Genomic DNA, 22,229 nt, shown 5'->3' on the forward strand with positions numbered 1-22,229 from the left:
GTTGCCATGAGTCAGAATCAGTTCAATGTCAACTAACATTGACGATCATGCTGAGTACACACTGTATAAAAACACCTAATTGTGCCCAGGCTGATACCGCCACCCCACCCCACCCCCAAACACACACGCACTATAGGAAAACACAAAAGGAGCACAACAGAGCAGCAAGGGGAGTACAGCAATGAAGTCCCCGAGGAATCCCAAAAATAGTCTTGAGGGGCAGGGCTTGGGACTGCATCAGACTTGATTAAAAAACATTCAAAATGGTCAACAGACAGACCTGAAACTATTTATAGGCTTTTAAAAAATGTCTATCTGTATAAGATAGGTAGGACAAACAATCCTGAGGAGAAAACAATGGGACCAATGGTTCGGAGTGGGAGTGGGGGTTTATGAGAAAGGGGGAGGAAGGGGAAAGGAAGAGGGGGAGCCGACAAACCCAAGGACAAGGGAACAACAAGCGATCTAAAATTGATGGTGTGGAGGGCACAGAATGCCTGGTAGGGTTTGATCAAGTGCAATGTAGCTGAGAGCTGAATGAAGGTCGAACATGATAGTGGGACAGGAGGAAAGTAAAGGGAAACAGAGGAAAGAACTAGAAGGCAAGGGAGAGGTATAGAGGTATCAATACAGGGATGTCCATGTGTAAATATGTTTATATATAATGATGGCTATATAGGTCTATGTACATATATATGTTAAGTATTAAGGTAGCAGATGGATATTGGGCCTCTACTTAAGTACTCCCTCAACTCAAGAACACTTTATTCTAATAACCTGTATTTCTGAGATGCTCACCTTCCTAACATGATTGCTGAAGACAAAATGGGTGCATACGCAAATGTGGTGAACAAAGCTGATAGGGCCTGGCTGTTATAAGATATAGCAGAGATGAGCCAGGTAGGGTGCAGTATAGCACTGAAGAAACACATAACTTTCCTCTAGTTCTTTGGTGCTTCCTTCACTCCACTATCATGACCTCAATTCTACCTTACAAGTCGGATTAGACCAGAGCATGCACACTGCTACAGACAAGAGCCCGCAACACAGGGAATCCAGGATAGATCAATCCCTCAGGGCCAACAATGAGAGTAGAGATACCAGGAGGATTAGGGAAGGGTTGGGGGAGAAAGGGGAAATGGATCACAATGATCAATATATAACCCCTTCCTAGGGGGACGAATAACAGAAAAGTGGGTGAGGGGCAACGAAGGCTGATATAAGATATGGAAATAATAATCTATAACTTATCAAAGGTTCATGAGGGAGGGTGAGTGGGGGCAGAAATGGGGAGCTGATATCAGGGGCTCAAGTGGGAAGAGAATGCTATGAAAATGATGGTGGCAGATGTGCAAATGTGCTTGACACACTGGATGAATGTATGGATTAGGATAAGAGCTGTATGGGCCCCCAATAAAAGTATTTTTTTTAAATATATATAGCATCTAGGGTCTTAAAGGCTAGAAGATAAACAAGCCACCAGCTGAGAAGCAACAAAGCCCACATGGAAGCAGCACAACAGCCTGTGTGATCACGAGGTGTCCACGGGATCAGGTATCAGATCCAAAACAACCATATTGATGCAAATAGGGAGTGGGGGTGGGTGGGCAGACCCAAAGCCCATCTGTAAACAATTAGACATCCTCTCACGGAAGAGTCACGAGGAGGAGGTGAGCCAGTCAGTGTTGTATAGCACCTACGAAACATACAACATTCCTCTAATTCTTTCATGTTTCCTCCCCCAACTGTCATGACCTAGCTCTACCTTATAAAACTTGCTAGACAAGACCATGTACACTGGTACAGATAAGAGCTCTGGACACACAGAATCCAGGACAGCTAACCCCCCTCAGGAACAATAATGGGAGTAGCGATACCATGAGGGTGGAGGGAAGGTGGGGGGATAAAGGGGGAATAGATCGCCATGATCGATATTTAACCCTCCCCCCCCACCACCAGGGTGATGAACAACAGAAACATGGATGAAGGGAGACAGTGGATGGGGTAAGATATGAAAATAATAATAATTTATCAAGGGTTCATGAGGGTAGGAGGGTGGGGGAGGGAAAAATTAGGAGCTGATACCAAGGGCTCAAAGAGAAAGAAAATGTTTCAAAAAGGATGATGGCAACATATGTACAAATGTATGGATTGTATGGTTTGTTATAAGAGTTGAAAGAGCCCCCAATAAAATGATTTATTAAAAAAAATTTAAAAGCCTAACCACACAAAAGGTTTTAACTAAAAAAAAAAAATCTAGTATCTCTTTTCTTCTTAAAAAACACAGAAATACAGATAAACAAAATTCCAGTACAGGAAGAACATTAAAATTTTAAAATTAATTTTTAAAAATCAAACCCATCGCCATTGAGTCAATCCCAACTCATAGAGACCCTATAGAGCACTGTTTCTCAACCTTCCTCATGCTGCGACCCTTTAGTACAGGTCTCCTGTTATGACCCCCCCAACCATAACATTATTTTTGTTGCTCTTTCCTAACTGTAATTTTTCTACTGTTATGAATTGGGCGACCCCTGTGAAAGGGTTGTTCGACCCCCAAAGGGGTCACGACCCACAGGTTGAGAACTGCTGCTCTAGAACAAAGCAGATTTGCCCATTCTAGTGTCTAAGACCTTAAATCTTCATGGAGGTAGACACTCTCAACCTTCTCTCCGATTCATGGATTCAAACCACTGACCTTGGGTTAGCAACTCAATGAATCGTAGTGAAGTTACGCACTTTAAAACACCTAAAATCATTTTGTATGTTAATTATTAAAAGTGTCTTTCCTTCTGGAGTAAGCTCGGAAGGAGGAGCCGGAAGTTTCTTAGAAGCTGACGCAGGACCTTAGCAGACAGACACTTCGGGGAACTACCAATTTTAGCGAAAGTAATGTATTATCGTTTAAAGAGTCATATGTAGGTCACCTACTTTAAAGCAAAAAAGTGACATCTATGGATGATAAATGAGGATTTGGGACTGCGACCTGCTGCTCCTGAGAAAACTGGGTGGGGTTTAATTAGCAGTACTGACACACTGGCTCACACTTTTCAGCACTATGGGAAGAAAGAACTGCAAGCAGACCATTTTGTATGCAGCAGAAACAATTTTAAATCTAGCTGGCTTAATAAATAAAAAGACTTGTGGGGGGGGGAAAGGAAAAACTGCTTTAGAATTAAGAACATCAGTTCCTCACCTGTCAAAAACATAGTCTTTTCTTAATTTGTGGCTGATGGCATTGGCTTCCTGAATCATCATGGAGAGTCTCAGGGAGCTCCAGTTGGGCTGAACCCCTGCAGAAAAGATCCAAATACACAGAGGAGCGCGATCATATTTCACTAGACAGAACAACTGCTTGAAAAATGATTAATTTTAATTCTACCTAAATTTTAATTAATAACTAATTCACGAGTAATTTTTCTTCAACACTTATTGGTGAAATATTCTTTATGTAGGTGAAGCTTTCCATCCAAGTGTGGTGAAATGGAAGAAACTTAAGTTATAGAGAAGATAAGGACTTTTAAAAGAAAGGAGATATGAAAGACAATGCTTTTCTTTCTAATTGTGGTTCATTACTTCTTAATTTCTTTAAAGTACTGAGTAAAGCATGATCCATACAACCTGATTTATATAGAACCGCCCCTTTTTCATTTTGCTTGAAAATTAAATTTTTCTCTTAACAACAAAAAGAAATAGAAAAAGAAAGCAATTTAGTGTATAATTTCATTTTCCTAATTTGAATGTCAGTATGTTCAGAGCATGTTCTGTATTGTTCAGACTTATACCTGGAATACTACACCTACATCCTGCTTCTTGAAGAAAAGTGAGTCTCACCTTCATATGGATTATATATGTGTATATATGAGAGACCAGCATTGTCACCTTCACGTGGATTATATGTGTACATATATGAGACAGACCAGCACTGTCACCTTCATGTGGATTGTATATGTGTATCTATATGAGACAGACTAGCACTGTCACCTTCATATGGATTGTATGTGTGTACATATGAGACAGACCAGCACTGTCACCTTCATGTGGATTGTATATGTGTATATATGAGACAGACCAACACTAGCCACTTTAAAGCCATATTGTTGACTGCTGAATGAACGGCCTCCTTTCTGCTCCCATCTTGGAAAGTCCCACTAGTGACTGAGTTTAGAATGTACTCTTATGTTCTCAAGATGAGAACATTGTAATTAATAATATTGTTCCTTTTGATGTAACCAGGATATTACTACTTTTATTTTATTAACCAGATGTTATCATCGATGCTGTACCCTGTAATGCTCACTAACTCGAAATAATAACATTAATTTTGCTTTCTGCTTCTGTCCACGCTTGCTTAAGTCCTAGAAAAATGATAAATGTGTTTTTGCCTTTAAAGATGGACTGAAATGTCCACTTGGGGCTACAATCAAAGATCACTTTTAGATTCCAGCAGTCTGGCTATAACCGAAGAAGGACTCTTTTAAAATATCAAGACATTAGAGTGACTGTCATTTACTTGAACCCGCAACATATTTATTACAGGGCACACTCCTGGGTTCTGAGAGGATAAAAAGGTGTACTAATACAATATAGTTATCGCTTGCAATGAATGCAAATAGTATTCATATTTTTAAATGTATCTAAAAACAGAAGTTATAGAAAATATAAAACACCACCACCAAGTTCTTGCCAAAAATTAAGCCTGAATCTGAGAGGTCAATGGATCTAGTTATACTGTTTTGTAGGAATCTAGCAGCAGAGGAGCCTGTTAAGCAACACTATGGAGATCCTATCTAGCATTTGAGACATGCTACAGGACAATGCGCTGATTCTTCAACTAGTGAATTGTAAGTAGAAAAGTGGGAGAAAACAGGAATGAAGGGAAGAAAGGAGAGACTTCAGAGTAAGAGACTGAGGCGATGAAATGCCATATGTGGACGTGTGGCCCCTGATTCAAAGCAAATGTAAACAACATGATGCAACAATCCGGGACGTGTGGCTATGGGCTCGGTATTTGACGAGTATAAGAAATTATTTTTATATGTTAAAGTATGGTAGTAATTTGGTTCTGCTTTATAAAGAGAGAAAAGTGAGGCCTTATCTAATCTAGAGATAACAGGGAAAATACACAGGCGCGGACTTCCTTGAAAACAGTTCTGGAAGGTAGGAGGCCTGATAAGCCTGAAACAAGTTTGAATGTGTATTGGCAATGGTCAAAACTAGGTGATAAGCACCTTAATGGTTGATTGTACTGAAATCTTCACATTTTAGGTTGTGTGAAATTTTCTATATAAGGAGGGAAGGTTTACACTAAAAACATGTTACAGTCTACATGGAAAAAATAAAAATGCAGGTTCAAAAACCAAGGGCTCGATGATTAAGTACAATCTAGACATTAAATACAAATCAGAATAACATCAAAGCTTTGGCATTTTATTTCTTATTTTGCTTATGTAACCAAGTACTCTAAAAACAAAGTATCATAGAAATAAACCACTCATGTAAACTTGTTTAAAGCCTGAAAATTGTCCTTAACTATAGCAACATGTAGCATAAACTACTTTGGATGATGTGAAAGCAGCTACACTGTTAGTAATTCTAGTATGTAAGTACCATCTACAACTTTAGATGTCAGCTAACGTGATGCTATACTTACTGGTAAAAGTTTTATCCCTATTACTCCGATTCTGCTGTAGAATTTGTACTTCTCTGGCAATTTTCTGCTTCTCAGTTTCTAAAGCTTCCAGAATTCTTGCATGACGGATGCTGTGGTCTTCTAAAGCCTAATTGGAATTTATTCATATAGATACAGACATGAAAGTACACAAAGAAAGAAACTATAAAACCAGATCAATAAAGGCAACATACAATAATTAAATCTCTTTTTACACAATGCTCTATGCAGCATAAGATATTTTTTCTAAGCAATTTATAAGATTTTTTTGTAAAGTAATTTTGCCCCTACAGTAAACTCATATGGAAGTTTTGATAACATAGATTAATCTTTTTCTTCTTATTAATAGGAAGTTCAGAAATCTTAAAAGGAAAACTTTCTAAAAAAAAAAGCCCACAGTATATTTTCTATATTTATTAACTAAAGAATTCATATTTAAAGAACACGATAAAACTCCACTTTGATGCAAGTAAATCCTATAATAATCCAGTAATAATCATTTTTTAAGATTGAACATATAACTGAGTAAAAAGATCCTGTGCTTCTGCTAAAAATCTTTGAGGTGGCTCCCTAACCACTTTGCATCCTAAAGTTAGCTAATACATGTAGGATCGGCATTTGGATTAGGGGTACCAGGGAGCTTCAAAAAGTTCATGGAAAAATTCCATTGTTTAATTCCATTTTTCCACAAGCCTTCTGAAGCTCCTTGTATTTTTCTTCCACCCACCCAGCTCCAAATTTGAGGTGAAAGAGAAACTTTAAAATGAAAAGATACAAAGGATCAAAGCAGAGATTAAAATATAGTGGTTCTGAAATTTAGTACTCAACAGAACCACTGGGAAGGAGGCTTATTAACACAGATTCTGGCCCCACTCACCGCGTTTCTGGTTCAGTGGGGCTGGGTTGGTCCAGAGAATTTGCATTTCCGGGTAAAGTTGATAATGTGTGATATTGTGGCCTAGGCCCACACTTTGAAAACCACTAATGACTAGCAAGTATGAGCCTCAAGATTGGTCATCAAAGGTTTTAACATACTGACGTGTCTGGTTTCACTCCTCAGTTGTGAGGCCCTGGGTAATGAGCCTGCCCCTGGACTTAGGTGCATGAGCAGATGAGACTGAGGTAATGTATCTACTCTTGGGACATAGCTTCCATACCTATTAGGAACCTACCAGGTTCCTTTTCAAAACAAAGACTCTTCAGTGCCCTCCGGCAATTAAAAACGTTTGTACTACAGCCCGTGCTCCAGAATGCAGTGTAACTGCTTTTGCAGCTCCCTGCATCCTTCCAGCGCCCCCTAGGGGCCGAATGGCCCACTTTAGACCACACGGGGCGGCTCTTCCCCTGCACAGTGGCGCCTTCATGCTGACATCATATGGCCCAGTGTGTGCATTAGGCTTTCATTAGCCCTTCATATTGTACTCCAGTGCTGTGCCACTCGCTTACATGATGTGGCATGACTCATGATGGGATAATGATGGTTACAGAAGCCAAATTGGAGGCTGAAATTAACTGGAATTAATAGCTCTCTTTCAAAATACCTGTGTGCTGAGTGTGATAAGATCCGTGAGCAGTACCCAGGATATAAGCTATCTCCTGTCAAGATACCATAAGGTTGCACAATTAATAAAAAGGCTTAAAATCCAGTTTTCCCTCAGAATTGCACAAACTAGCTACCAAACAAAATTACCTGTTTTGTAGCCAACGTCTCCATTTCTATTCGTTTTTTGTTTACATATATTTCTTGTTGAAGATGCTGCTTGGCCTTTTCTAGTTCCTCAATTTTGTAATTGGCCCTCTGGTTGTTTATTTCCTGCACTTTCTTCCTTTCAGACTCTTCTTCCTTTAAAGCGCAATCATAAGAAATAACTTGGGGTTGGGGGGAGCCACTTTCAACCGAAACACACGGAAGTCCCTTTCTTTAATCAATGCACAAGAATGGACTTACTAATGAGAAGTTGCTTGGCCAGAGCTTCCCAAGGCCATTTGGACTGATTAACCGATTAAATACCACCCATCCAACCCGAAGGGCCTTCTGGGAATGCAAGCTTGCCAGCAAACCACAGGCTGAGCCCCCGGTGGAGCGTCTTCAGGGCAGACGCATCGTTCTCCTACCTTCTGCCTACCTTCTCCTTCCAGTAGCCATTGTTAACTAACAACTTACTTTTAGTAAAACTCACTGTGGATCTGACTTTCTAATCTTTCACACATACTCACACACACACACACACACACTCACACACCCCACCCCACCCCCCCCAGCCCTTGCAGGGAGATCATTTTTCAGGGCATGAGTTGGGTGGGGCTCACTATTACAGAAAGAATAGAGGTCTTTTACCAGTTCTGCTTCTAGTGCTTTAATTTTGCTTTCATATGCAGCTTTTTGAGAAGAAAGCTCTTGCTGAGCCATTTCCTTGGCAATTTGGATTCCCTGCATCATTTCTTCCTTTGCTTTCAACCGTGCTGCTTCTATCTCGGCTTCGAGTCTACAAAGGGCAAAAGACACACGGGAATACAGTCACTTTTGTACACAGCAGCAGCTTTTAATCACATGAAAATGGCCTCCACTTTTTCAAAATGGTCATTTCTGAAATTCTCCCAACACATTTTTTTCGCTCCAGAACTATTTGTATATAAAGCCAGAAACCAAGCTCACTGTTACTGAGCTGAACAGCCCCAGCAGGCTCCCGAGGTGCTATTCTTGAGCTGTCCATCTTTCTCAGGGGCAGCCGTTAGTGAGTTTGAACCACCCAGCTTTCAATGAGGAGTCAAGTGCTGAACCGGTGTGTCACCAGGGGGTTTCAAAGTTTGTGGGAAAAGAAAATTAAAGGATAATGGAATTTTCCCAGAAACTGTGAAGTCTTCTCAAATTTATACATTGCTCCACTGCCATTCAATTAGATTCTGACTCACCTTTCAAGTAGAAGAGAACTGGTCCACTGGATTTCTATGACTGTAAATCATGCCACAAGCAGTCTCATCTTTCTCCCATGGAGTGGCTGGTAGGTTTGGACAACTGACCTTGCAATTAGCAACCCAACACTTAATCCATTGCATGACCAGGCCTCCTCTGTTTACATATATAACCAACACCAAAGCCAAGACTATCGGTCAATTCCAAATCAAGAGCAACCCTATAGGACGGAGTAGAACTGACCCATAGGATTTCCAGGACCGCAAATCTTTATCAAAGGTACCAGCCACATCTTTCTCCCAAGGTGCAGCTGCTGGGTTTAAACCACTGACCTAGTGGTTATCTGTGTGACGTTTATCCCACAGCATCACCAGGGTTCCTTTTACTTATACATAAAATAAAAACTCACTGCCATGAAGCCGATGCCAACTCATAGCGCCCCTCTAGGACAGGGTAGAACTGCCCTTGTGAGTTCCAAAGACTGTAATCTTATAGGAGTAGAAACCCAGGTCTTTTTCAACTGCTCAGAATCCGCTCAATGGCAAGTAGGTTTTTTGGTAGGACACCTGTGGATAGGTCCCTGGGTGAAAATACTAAACCAAAGGTGGAGCAGTTTGGTGAAATTGATTGTGGTAGCAATTGTACAATATTGCTTTGAGTGATATGATATCTGTGTTAGCTCCCAATAAAATGGGTTTTGGAAAAAAAAAAAGGTTGGTGCCTTGAACCCACCCAGTGGTGCCTGAGATGAGTCAAGCAATGTTTCCAAGAAGTCACAGCCTGGCAACCCTGCTTAGTAACTCCACTCTGCACACATTGATGGCTAGAAATCGGAATGAACTCTACCGTAATTAACAACAGGAATACCTGTGGATATAATCTCATTTGGGAATGGGATTTTGTTTTATGAATAAGGTCATAAGAATGTAGAGTATCTTTTAAGTCAATCGCTTTTGAAATATGAAACAATTTGATGCAAAGAAGAACAGGTAAGGGGATGACAGATGTCATGTAGGGCTCACCCGGAACTGAGGAACAAAGCTGACAAGAGTCTAGAACCTGTGTCCTGAATTCAAACTCCTTGTCTCCTAACCTATGAGAAAATAAGTGTTTGTTCGTTCATGTTACCCCTTGATGATCGTTGTTATAGCAGCACTCGTTCCTAGCCCCTCAGTCCTCTTCTCTGGAAGCCTGCACTGAGCCCTGGTGTGGGCCAAGTGTCTCCCCATACATAAGCTTCCACACCACATCTGACCAGCCACTCTGTTGGACAGAGGTATGTGGCAGCCTGCTTCCACAAAGATTACACGTTTGACTGCCTCTGGGGTAGTTCTAGTCTGTCGTATAGGGTCATTATGGGCCAAAATTGACTAATTAGCAATGGGCTTAACTTTTACAGGGGAATAACTAAAAGAAGGAATGAAAAGAGAGGCAAAAATGGAAACACAGCAACTCCCAGTTATTTGAAATATTGACTGAGCATTACATAGGCAACCATTGTACCGCGCTAAGACTAGAAGACGCGACGACTATAAACAAGCACCCAAAGGGTTTCCGACTGGAAACCAGTCCATTGTGATCAGCTCTCTGGGTGACCGCTCTCAGACACTTACTAGTTCCTAGTAACGATGATACTTACTGTGACCTCTGTGCTATGAGCAACTCATTTTTTGCAAATTCAAAGTCTTTTGGACTCTCGCTTATAAGAGTATCTCTAGAGGAAGGTCTTTTCCCCTTCTGGACTTCCACTGGATGATTAAATCTAAAATAATGATCTCCTCCAAGAATTACCCGATCACCCTGGAATTTAAAAAAAAATTAATTAATTGAGGTGAGTTTAAATAAAAAAGATTGATCACATGGGCCAAATCATTAAACCCAATAATTCAAACAGTCCTACTAATGAAAATACTTTCTGTATGCCAAGTACTGAAGTAAGAACTTTGCCTGTGTTACCTCATTTACATGTCAGAGATCCCAGTGAGATTATATCATTAACCAAATTTTAGTCAAACAACTTGCTAAAGGTCATGTTGTTATGCACTGTCAAAGATATTCCAATTCCTAGTAATCCTATAGGACAGAGGTGAATGGCTCCATAGGGTTTCCAAGGCTGTAGTCTTTATCAGGGGAGTAGTCTGGGCAGCATAAAGTTTACGCCCTAAACTGTAACCACAGGTTAGCAGTTCAAACCCCCCCTCCCCCCAGCCACTCAATGGGAGAAAGATGAGGCTGTCTACTCGCATAAAGATTAATAGACTTGGTAACAGAAAGGAGCGCAGTTCAACTCTGTCCTATAAGGTCACTATGAATCGGAGTTTGTTTTTTTGAATGAGTTTGGTTTTTTGAATAATTTTTAAGAGAGGAGCTCGCCAAGACTTTTCTCCCATGCAAGAGCTGGGGGTTTAAAACTGCCAACGTTTCAGATCACAGCTAAGCACTTAACCAGTGCACCACCAGAGCTCCTTGCTAAAAGTCATGCAGGTGACAAATGACAGTCAGGATGTCAGCCCTTCCAAGCATGATTCCAAAGCCCAGCTCTTTACTGGACAAATAATGTTGTGAGGAGTCTACTCTTCGCGTACCGGTTCATAGAGATACAACTCTTGTCTTTGATTAAAGAAAGATAGGTTCTGAACTAATAGAAAAGATAATTTCAGAGTTGGAAAAGTCTTTGATTTAGTTCAACTCTCTTATCCTACAGAGGAGAATGCTGTGTGACTCATAGAAATTCAATGTCTTGCTCAAGGTCAAACAATTACTTCTGTTTTAGCACTCATCAACTTACGTGATGTAACACTGTGGGTTCCAAAATATGTTTTCCATTTACGTAAGTCTTTGCTTCCCCAGCTGGGATAATACTCACTGTCCCATCAAAATTGCTGATAACACTGTAGACACAGGAAGTAGACAGTTTCAGTCACAGGACATGTGAAGCAGGCAATACAGGATAATCCCACTTGGGTTATTCCTTCGGTAATTACAGTCCCTGTCAATTGGCTACAGCAATAATTTAAAAGTCTTTTATTTTGCTCCAACTAGATTATGAAAGTTTGGCCAAAAAAAGCTGTGTTTTAACTATTACCTTTTATTTTTAGAAAACATTAACCCTTTCCCCTAAAACAAACAAAAAATTCATAGAAAAAAATTCAAAGGAGAAACACATTGAAATATTAACAGTGAAAGAAGATTCTAGGTGCTTTTAGTGTTTACTTTTCTTTCATATATGAGCTTCATTTAATACTGGAAACACACATTTTCTTCTCTTCCAAAACCATGGAGGAATCCAGAGGGGAAAAAAGCAGGGATTAAAATCTCCCTCCTGGGGGGAACCAATAACAATGATGGATCTATAGCACACACCCACACACACCCCCGAGGACAAACAACAGAAATGTGGGGAAGGGAGACAGCAGGCATGTAAGATATGAAATAATAATATATAACTTATCAAGGGTTCACGAGGCTGAGGGGGCAGGGAAAAAAGAGGAGCTGATACTAAGGGCTCAAGTAGAAAGAGAATGTTTTGAAAATGATGATGGCAACATATGTACAAGTTTGCTTGATATAATTGTTGGTATCCTTGCCGGCAAAGATCAGATGCTTGCTATCAAAATAGCATTTTACTTTGTTTGGCTTCATAGATTCAGCTAATATAACTTCACAACAAATAACACATTGCGGTTTCTCAATTCCTGCTGTAATTATTGAGGTAAAACCGTGCTGTAAAAAAATCCTCACTAAATTTTCTTTTAAGATTTTCTCTACATGATCCATTGTCCTGGGATGGCTTGCTAATGAAAATAATATATAACAATAGCTTTAATAATACAAAAGATGATACATGGCATAGTTTAGTCAATACAGTTCATTAAAGTGTCCTATGATTTACCATTTTCTGTTGTTTTTTTTACATACCTAATACTTTCACAAGGGGGCAGTATTCATATCAACCACAGCTGAATATAAAAAGACCAATCAGCATCCAGATTAAATTCCCATAGTATAGATTTTTTTTTGCAGTAGTTGATGATTTTACAGTACATGATTTAAAATTTACCCAGTAATTATAATTCATGAAGTATTGTTTTACTTCCAATACGGCTGTTTTCAACATAGTAGCTGCTTTTAACAGAATAGCTGCTTTCAACACAGCAGCTGCTCTCTACACAGTAGCTGCTCTGTGTCTGGTCCACATAAGTACATTATGGTGTCAACCATGTCACACACACCTGTATTTGTACAGGGTGTATGTGATGGGGCTGGCGTGATGATGTCATCACTCTGGATACCTGTATGTGGGTGTATCTGTATGTGGGAGGACCCATCTGGAGACAGATAGACGCGGTGTTGGAAATAGGTGTTTTCTGATGGTCTTAGGCGACCCCTGTGAAAGCGTCGTTTGAGGCCCAAAGGTATCACAACCCACAGGTTGAAAACCACTGGTTTAGAAAAAAGAATAGTTCACTCTCAGGCAGCACCTCCCTCCCACCAACCTATTCGCTGCCCCCAGTTATAACCAGGTTTAAATACTGTCTGCTTAGTGGAAACAAAGGGAATCAAGGACAGATGACTCCTTCAGGACTAGTGGTGAGAGTGGCGATGCCTAGAGGGTGGAGGGAATGTGGGGTGGAAAGGGGGAACCGACTACAAGAATCTATGTTTAGCCTCCTCCCTAGGGGATGGACAGTAGAGAAGAGGGTGGGGGGAGATGTCAGACAGTATAGCATAAGACAAAATAATAACAATTTATGAATTATGAAGGGTTCATGAGGGAGGGGGTGTGAGGAGAGAGGGGTAAAAATGAGGAGTCGATATTAAGGGCTCAGATAGAGGGCAAATGTTTTGAGAATGATGATGGCTACAAATGTACATATGTGCTTGACAAAATGGATGTATGTATGGATTGTGATAAGAATTGTACAAGCCCCCAATAAAATGATTTAAAAAAATACCGTCCGCTTGCTTCAATCCCTTCCCTTTGCTAGTTCTATCTACCCTCCCATCACAACTTCTTCATCTACCATTCTGGAACCTCATCTCCTTTATTTACTATGAATTTCCCTTCATATCTTCCTTCACTTGAGTCATTCCTCCTACATATGCCATCATCTCCCTTCCCGCTACACTCCTTCAATCCACCGTCAATGCTAGTGCTCAGGGGGGGGGGGGGGGTTCTTTTCTGTAAGTCTCGAGCTGAAAATGGGCTCTTCCTTCTCTCTATTTTCAGCATTATGAGAGATGCAATACTCATCAAACACAATATGGATGGGTACTGAGGTTCCCAAATTCACTGCACCCCAAATGCCAGATGAATCTGAACTGTCAGCAGTGAAGACGGACATGATTCCAGCCCTCACGGGGTTTATAGTCCAGGGAGTAAGACAGAGGCTGAGGTGCGTACTACACAGGGATGACGAGACAGAAAGGCAAGTACAGACTCAATTCTTTGGAGCTTGTTCTACATCTTGGCCACTGGTGCTGTAGTAATAAGTCATGTATTTCTGTTATGGAGAACAATAGAAGGGGGAACGGATCTGAAGAAAAAGGGATTTTCTCTCCCAGATAAAAAGACTTAAAGAAAAGCTAAAGTAATTAACACAAGGGAGAATCAAAAGGGAGAAAACCACTTGCACATTTTAAAGAATTTGTGTGTGAGCACTACAGGTTTCACACACACAATTCTATTTAGTATATAGTACGGAGGCAAGTACTTTTAACATGGAAATCCCAACTTCTCACCAAACAATGACTGTAGAATTTAAATAAACTTAAAAATACCCAGGAGAAAAATCTAGGAGAAAATCTTCATGATCTCAATGTAGAAAGGACTTTTAAAACAAAAAGCAAAAACTGACCACTGTAACGGGCAAGACTGAAACCGTGTTCTACACGAGAATTAAGAATGTCTGTCTCCAAAGACATCATCATGGAGTGAAAAGATGAGCCATGCAGTCATTAAGAGACACTTCCAACACAGAAAACCCATAAAGGGCTGACCACCAAAAGAGATGAACTACTACAAATTATCATGAGAAAAAGTACATCAATTGAGCAACAGGAAAATCACACGAGCAGGCAAGTGATAGAAGATCAGACAAAAGTCCTATGAATATATGAAAAGAAAAGTTAACTTCATTACTAATGAAATAAGTGCAAATAAGTACACACTGAGATACCAAGTCACAGTGGCCAGACTGGTAGAAATGAAAAGTCTGACAGCAACCAGCGTTGCTGAGGATGCACAGCAGTGGCTATCCGCTGCCCACGCAGGGAGAACATGATAGTCATTTTGGAAAACAATTTGAAATTCCCTAATAAAGCTAATGGTGTATATATCTTAAAACCAAACAACTCTTAGACATATACTTGAAGTGCTTCTGAAACTTTTTATTATTATATATACTTAGGAAATTATAATGTCCACCATATATACTCAAGTATAAGCTGACCCGAGTATCAGTCGAGGTACCTATTTTACCATGAAAATTGCATTTAAAATGTGCTGAAAAACTTGGCTTATACTCGAGTATATACAATATATAAAGTATTAGGCTAAATAGAGAAGCTGTTCACAAATAGAAACGACTGGTCTGACAGCTCCACCTTCCAAGTTCCTATTGACTCATAAGGCCAATAGCTCAGTCTACCAACTGAGAAACAGTCTCTAGAGAAACTCGTCATGTTTGTACCAGGGAAAGATACACAAATACAAATAGAAATATTGTAATAGAAAAAAAAATTGGAAACAACCCAAATGTCTACAAACAAAATAAATAAATGGAAATGATTCACAGTCACAAAAGTAAAAAAACTTCAATACAGATGAACATTGAAAACAATGAAAGGCCAGTTTATATCCGACAACATGACAGCATCATTCCATCCATATAAAGGAATTGCAAAATGTGGCAATCCATCCAAAAGTTCTGTCATCAAGTTGGCTGGCAGATTGCTTTCCTGTGCATGATTACAATGCTTAGAAAGCAAAGTATCTCAACCAACAATAGATGAAGTACACTAAGACACATGTAGATTGTTGCATATTGAGAATATCTGCAATCCTTACAAACTCCAAATATGCCTGTTCTTTCCTAGCTAGAAATTGAGTTTGGAGAATTATAGAAAAGAATCAGTACAAACTAACATCTCGTGCTAACAAGATAAAGAAGACGGCTAAGAGAAACAGACACATAGCTGAAGAAGAGTAACATACCAGTGATCATCAGCAATCAGCACTCCAGATAACTGGATGTCGTGGCTTGAGTGTGGCTTGTACTTTCCAACGGTGGTCTTCCCTTCTTTGATCATATACAGCAACATCTCCGAGAGCTGGGGATCTTCATTGAGATTGACAAGGTTTGGCAAGTGGTTGTCCATTTGAAATGTAATCCCTGCTTTCTAGCACAAGTCAGAAAGAAGAAAAACAAATGAACCTTAACCATAAATGAAAATTGTTCCACTCACGGAAATTATATGGTCTAAATTAAAATTTTAAGTCATTCTATGTGAAATCTTTCAGAATCTCTCCCATCTTCTAAGACCCTCTCCTTGTTCGCCTCTAAATACCTGTTGCATCACACTCCTGGAAATCTACCGATATTGACTCTGCATCCTTTAACCTCCTTAGTCCATTCTCCCCTCAACCCAACCCATCACTAAAGTACGCCAATGTCCGTAGAGTGTTTCTTTATTTATTGTTACTGCTATCTGCTTGGTTCATTCAGGGCCTTATCAACTCACTCCCGAACTACTGAAGCACACTGCTAATTGCCCTGTCAATAATGTCTCCTGGTTTCAGCCATCTTACATCCTATCCTGGATCGATTCTCCTGAGAAGCTATTCTCAAAATGTCAGTTCCCTAGCTAAATAGCTCAATGGCTTTTCACTTCCTTGCCCTGGAAATTCAACCCTTAATAAACAAATATCATGAGCTATTTTTCCCATGTGATCACCTTATGACTGTCTACAAACCGTTTATTCCAATAGAAGGGACTCACACACTCTCTTCTGAGCACCTCTTCAGCTTTCCCACTTTTACTCTCAATTTTCCCTACCTATTAAAATCTGATCTACGTATCAACTCAATGCTGCCTCTTCTATGAAGCTGGCCTGGCCATTCCCCTGGCATTTTCTTCCCTTCCTCTGATTTCATATAGGACTCCTGACCTATCATCTGAAATGTTTCCTTCACTGCCAGTACCTCTGCTCTTGACCTATTTCCTCCCATCTCTTTTAGAGCATCACCGATTAAGGAGTTTCAAGTTCCTAGACAAATGTTCAAGTCTCCTCCACGCTTTCAACAAACACCGAAAACCCTTCTCTCAACTTCAAAGGCCCCATCTCTGACCCCGAAGAAGTCACCTAAGATTTCCAGAGTCTGTCTGTGTGGCTCTATCTCCTCATCTTGCACTCATTCCTCAACTCACTGCCATCCATCTTTTTCCTTTGCTGGCATGTTCCTTTGACATATTCCACAATGGCAATGAGGGTGTTTCAAAAAGTTCACAGAAAAATGTATCGAATGTTAGTGGGATTTCCTATAAGCCATGTGAAGCATCTTCATACATACATTTCAGAAACTGGGAGTCCATTTTTCTCGACCCCCACCTACAAAGCATCCCCACCCTAACAATTTTACCTAATTCCTATCTCTTGACTCCAGCTCCTCTACGATTCAATACCGTGGCCACGACCTTACTGCCAGCGGTCATCATCTCGTCTTTACCACCAACAGCAGTCTCTTATATGACGAACGTTCTCTGGGGTCATCAGCTTTCCCTCCCTTAATTCCACCTCTCACACTGACCCGAGGAGTCTGCTCACACCACTGCTCCCAATTACCCAAGTCCAAGTTCTTCACACATCACGAACTGAACTCTGCAGCTCCCTCCAGTCTAATCTCTGCCACCAGCTTTAATTTCCAGCTGTACAAAACGTCTTCATTCTCTGGCCATCCAAGCTGCGTTGTGCCTCCTTGCCGCTGAACACAGTGTTCATCTGCTGTTCCTTAGGCAGCACACTGCTTCCTGGTCCCCTGATGAACACCCTCTTCAAAATGCGTCATTCCATCCTCTCTCTTAAGTCTCCTACCTTTCATCACAGTAGGTTGAATTGTATGAGACCACCAGTACTGAAGGAGCGCTGGTAGCATTGTGGTTCTGTGCTGCCCCCAAGGTCTGTAGTTCAAAACCAGGAGCCATGCTATAGGATAAAGATGGGGCTCTATACTTCCATACAGAGTTACAGTCTCAGAGAAGCACAGGGACAGTTCTACCCTGTCCTATAGGGTCGCTATGAGTTAGAATCAACCTGATGGCAGCGAGTTGAGCTTTGAGACAGTACTCAACCCCTTTTTACCTACAAAATGAAAGTTTTGTTACAGCTCAATTTAATTAAGTCACATTGCATATCACTCATCTGTTTACATTCTATAAACCCCCAGAGATATCTGGTGGAGTGTGGGGTAAGCGCCTGAACATACCTCGCTCCTTCACAGGAGAAAGGCCTGACCAATTGCTTCTGTAAAGATTACAGTCAGGCCTCTGGACTTCAGGCCTCTGCTCATGCCCTCCCTCAATGCAGGCATACTTTGTGCTAACAAACTGCCATTTTGTGATGCTCACCATCCTGGCACAATCGCTGAAGACAAAATGGGTGAAAAAGTAAATGTGATGAAGAAAGCAGATGATGCTTGGCTCTCAAAAGATATAGAGTCTGGGGTCTAAAAGGCTTGAAGGTAAACAAGCGGTCATCTATCAAAGAAGCTACAAGCCCACATGGAAGAACCACACCAGTCTATGCAATCATAAGGTTTTACCAGGACCAGTTAACGAGCAACAGAAGATTGCAGACAACAAACAAGCAAAACCATATTGCTGAGAACGAGGGTTGGAGCAGAGACCCAAAGCCCATCTGTAGACAATGGGACATCACCTCACAGTGGGGTCACAGGGAAGGGATGAGTCAGTAAAGCACTAATGAAACACACAATACTCCTCTGGTTCCTTGAGGCTTCCTCACCCGCCACCATCATGACCCTCGTCCTGCCTTTCACTGCGGGCACGTGTACAGGTACAGATATAACACAGACGCTCAGGACACACAGAATCCAGAAACAGGAATGGGAGTAGCAATACCAGGAGGGCAGGGGGAATCTGAGGAGAGGAGGTGGGGAAGGGGAAACCGATCCCAATAATGGACACATAACTGCACCACCTCCCCCAGGGGGACGAACAACAGAAACCGTGGGGGAAGGGAGACCACAGTCAGTGTAAGATATGAAAATAGTAATAATTTACAATTCATCAAGGGGCCACAAGGGGGAGGGGAGAGGAGCTGACACCAAGGGCTCAACAGAAAATAAATATCTAGAAAATGATGGCCACATCTACACAAATGTTCTTGATAGAGTTGATGTGTGGATTGTTACGGGAGCTGTAAGAGCCCTCAATACAATGTTCAAAAACAAACAAACTCCCTCTGCTTTCCTGATAGCAACAGCAAGAAGCCTCTCTCTGGGTCACAAGCTCCCAGAGCCAGAAGCGCACCTTTGAAACCTTAGCAGGGCTGTTCCTCATCCGACCCCACTAGCCACTCAACAAATACTTGTGGAGCCAAATCGAATTTCATGAAACAGTTTAATTAATTAAAATGGAACTTTCAATGAACTTTGCGACGTAAGCAATCACCATCTTGACCTGGCACTTCTTTGCACGAGTTCTTTCTGTCAGTGCTCTGGGGCTGAGTCAGCCTATATTAAGTATTTGAGAAACTACTTTTATATAAGTACTCGTAGATTTCTTTCAGTTTAGAAAGTTGAAATGATACCTGTAACTCTTTGGTTTCTTGAAGTTTCCTTTTTTCAGCTTGTTCACACTTTTCTTTCCACACTCTTTCCAAAAAACAAGACAAAACAAAAAAAGAGTTAAAGTCATCATATGTAAAATGGCGAATTAAGAGGTTAGATCATGAACAAAGATAAGAGAACAACCTAGAAATATTTTAAAATACGGCTGTCTGGGGGTGCAGTGCTTGATTTATACAGAGGGTGGGACGTTAGACTCTGCTTCAGGCCCAGGCTCGCCCGGGGCGCAGGAAACGTGAGGCCCTGACAGTGCCCACCTCTGCATTTCTGCCATGTCCTTCTCTTGCTGGTGCAGCTTCATTCTTAAGGATGTTATTTCTTGCCGACAGAGACGGTATCTTTCGGGGTCGATATTCCGATTGTTTCTTTGAGCCGCTTTGAGCTTTTCAATTTCTGCTTTCAGTTCTAAATATTCATAAAAAGAGATGTGATGCATAAACATTAGCTAGATAATACTTTCCACATCAGACATGATCTTCCCATCTAGTTTATTTGGATTTTTAAATCGTTACATAAAATAGAGTATTTGCAGGAAACAGTTTTACTTTACTTGCATGACCTACCTAGACTTGGCCTGAAAGCATCCTCCCACATTACTTGATTTTCCCCCTTCAAATGTACACTGGCCAAAGCGGGATGCCTTTGAGAAGGACACTATAAGTGACACTGTGGCAAGAGACAGAAACCGAGATGGACCTCAAAACTCGAACTCACTGCCAGCGAGTTGTTCTTACTCAGAGCAACCACGTAGGACAGAGCAGAACTGCCCCGTGGGCTGCCAAGGCTGTAAATCTTTAAAGGAGCAGAAAGCCCATCTGTCGCCTACACAGCACCTGGTGGTTTCAAACTGCTCCTTGTGGTTAGTAGCTCACCTCCGAATCCACTATACCACCAGGGCTCCTTCAGATTATCCTAGGCAAAGTTTACTCATAAGACATGCTGGATAAAAAATTGAAAGAAAAAAAAAGATTTTTCAGCCTGGAACTCCAAGGATTTATTTCTAGTGAAATGGTTCTGTTTGAGAAATAGAGGCTATCCAAGCATGAAAGGGTGTACTATGGCATAATAAACCAGTCCTACTTTGGATCATAGATCTGAAATGTCTGTTCATCTGCTGCTGCTAAAGAGGGCCAGAGGATGATGGGTATGCACAGATGGTAGGTGCCCATAAACAAAGACAAAGCCCGGTTAAAATCAAGAGTCTTTGCTGGTAGGTCAAGTCTATCCAAGATATAAGTTGAAATTAATGTGAGGGGACTTCAAAAACATATGGAAAAATTCCATTCCCTTTTAATTCCATTTTCCCACAAAGTTTTGGAAGCCCCCTCATATTCAGCATAAACAAACTTAGGTCTGTGTCAGAAACTCAAGAGCTATCCACCTTTGGATCAAGGGACTAAGCCAGAGAAGGGCTGGTGAGCAAGGTGACAGTGAAGGAGAGTCAGGAGACATGTGTTCACTGCTGTCCCGTGTGTGGCTGCTTCCCCTTTCCTCCTCACTTACTCTCATTCCCAAGGTCCTTCTGCCTACCCTTCTCCGTCACCGGGGAATGCTCTTAAATATTCCTAAGACGAGAATTTATTTATGAGATCATGCTGTTATACGGCAAATTGTTCATTGAGGAGCAGTCACCTCGGATTAGCCGAGCATTCGTGTCTTCGTTCACTGTGGCGATGTTGACAATGAGGCGGGCCTGGCTAGCGTATCTGAGCGTGCTCAGCGTTTCTTCGACATTGCTGGCCGCAGGGCTGACGGTCGCAATCATTGCTGTTTTTGAATTTCCACCCAGACTTTCTTTCAACAGCCTTCAAGGTGTGTGGGGGGAGGAAAATGTCATAATTAGATGTTGTTCCACAAAACCCCAGTCAATAGTAATTATCGAGAAAGCACAAAACAAAGGGAGCATATAATACAGAATGCTCTTAACTCAATAACATTGTAGTGTTTTTCTCATATCTGTGGCTCTGTTGAGATCTCATATATTTTCTCATACTTTTCATACTGCTTCACCAAGCAGGAATCTGTACAGAGATTTTAAAATATAGTTAATTCTCAACCATTTCGTAGGATACCTCCTCTCATCTTAGGCATGGAGCTACTTTAGGAAGGAGGCCACATGGCTTGGCCCTTTTTCTCTTCCCACGCCACCACACCCTCTAGAGTGCTCATCCACGGACAAGTCAGTTCCAACCCACAGGGGCTTTATAGGACAGAGCAGGAGTGCTCCTCCCAAGGATCTCCACGGTCACACATCTCTGTTGGAGCAGTCTCGTCTATGTCCCAGAGGTAGCTGGTGGGTTTGAACCACCAGCCCTGCAGTTAGCAGCCCAAAGTTTACTCAGCTCCACCACCAGAGCTCTTCTTTTGGAGTAGGCACTCAATAAATGTTGAAAATCATCCATGGATTATAATCCAGAGTTTGTATTCTACTCCACAGGCAAAAGCTCACCTTCAGGAAAAGGGGAGTGTGGGATTAAAAAGTATAATCCGAATATAGAATGCATCTAATTCTTAACTTTCCCTTATAGGATTCAGAGTAGTGGTAGCCACATTCTCACAAACCAGTTAGAAAGCCACATTTCTGTCAAATAGAGATACAGTTTTTACCAAAATTATATCAAAACATTTATCAGAATTGTAAATTAAATCCAACAGATGTCATTTGAATGTAGTATATCTAAAATTAAAGACACATTCATTCATTAAAACATTATTTGAGTGCCTATAGGATAACCAGTGGGTACTAAGCAAAAAAGAAATCTTGTCATTTCACTTC

General features: G+C 41.1%; 1 protein-coding gene across 1 annotated transcript in view; it reads right to left on the reverse strand.

The window, feature by feature from the left end:
- The window catches only part of KIF14 (kinesin family member 14), a 70,069-nt gene that overhangs the window by 29,082 nt on the left and 18,758 nt on the right, over positions 1 to 22,229 (reverse strand). Inside the window, exons 11-20 of the mRNA XM_075528751.1 lie at positions 21,086 to 21,258; positions 19,711 to 19,858; positions 19,417 to 19,480; positions 15,802 to 15,986; positions 11,374 to 11,476; positions 10,225 to 10,385; positions 8,010 to 8,157; positions 7,362 to 7,514; positions 5,654 to 5,780; positions 3,197 to 3,293 (exon numbers count right to left, since the gene is read on the reverse strand). Of these exons, the coding sequence (XP_075384866.1) occupies positions 3,197 to 3,293; positions 5,654 to 5,780; positions 7,362 to 7,514; positions 8,010 to 8,157; positions 10,225 to 10,385; positions 11,374 to 11,476; positions 15,802 to 15,986; positions 19,417 to 19,480; positions 19,711 to 19,858; positions 21,086 to 21,258 (1,359 nt within the window). The remainder of the gene's footprint in view (positions 1 to 3,196; positions 3,294 to 5,653; positions 5,781 to 7,361; positions 7,515 to 8,009; positions 8,158 to 10,224; positions 10,386 to 11,373; positions 11,477 to 15,801; positions 15,987 to 19,416; positions 19,481 to 19,710; positions 19,859 to 21,085; positions 21,259 to 22,229) is intronic.

This window comes from Tenrec ecaudatus, chromosome 1 (genome assembly GCF_050624435.1).
Source record: "Tenrec ecaudatus isolate mTenEca1 chromosome 1, mTenEca1.hap1, whole genome shotgun sequence".
NCBI lineage: Eukaryota > Metazoa > Chordata > Mammalia > Afrosoricida > Tenrecidae > Tenrec > Tenrec ecaudatus.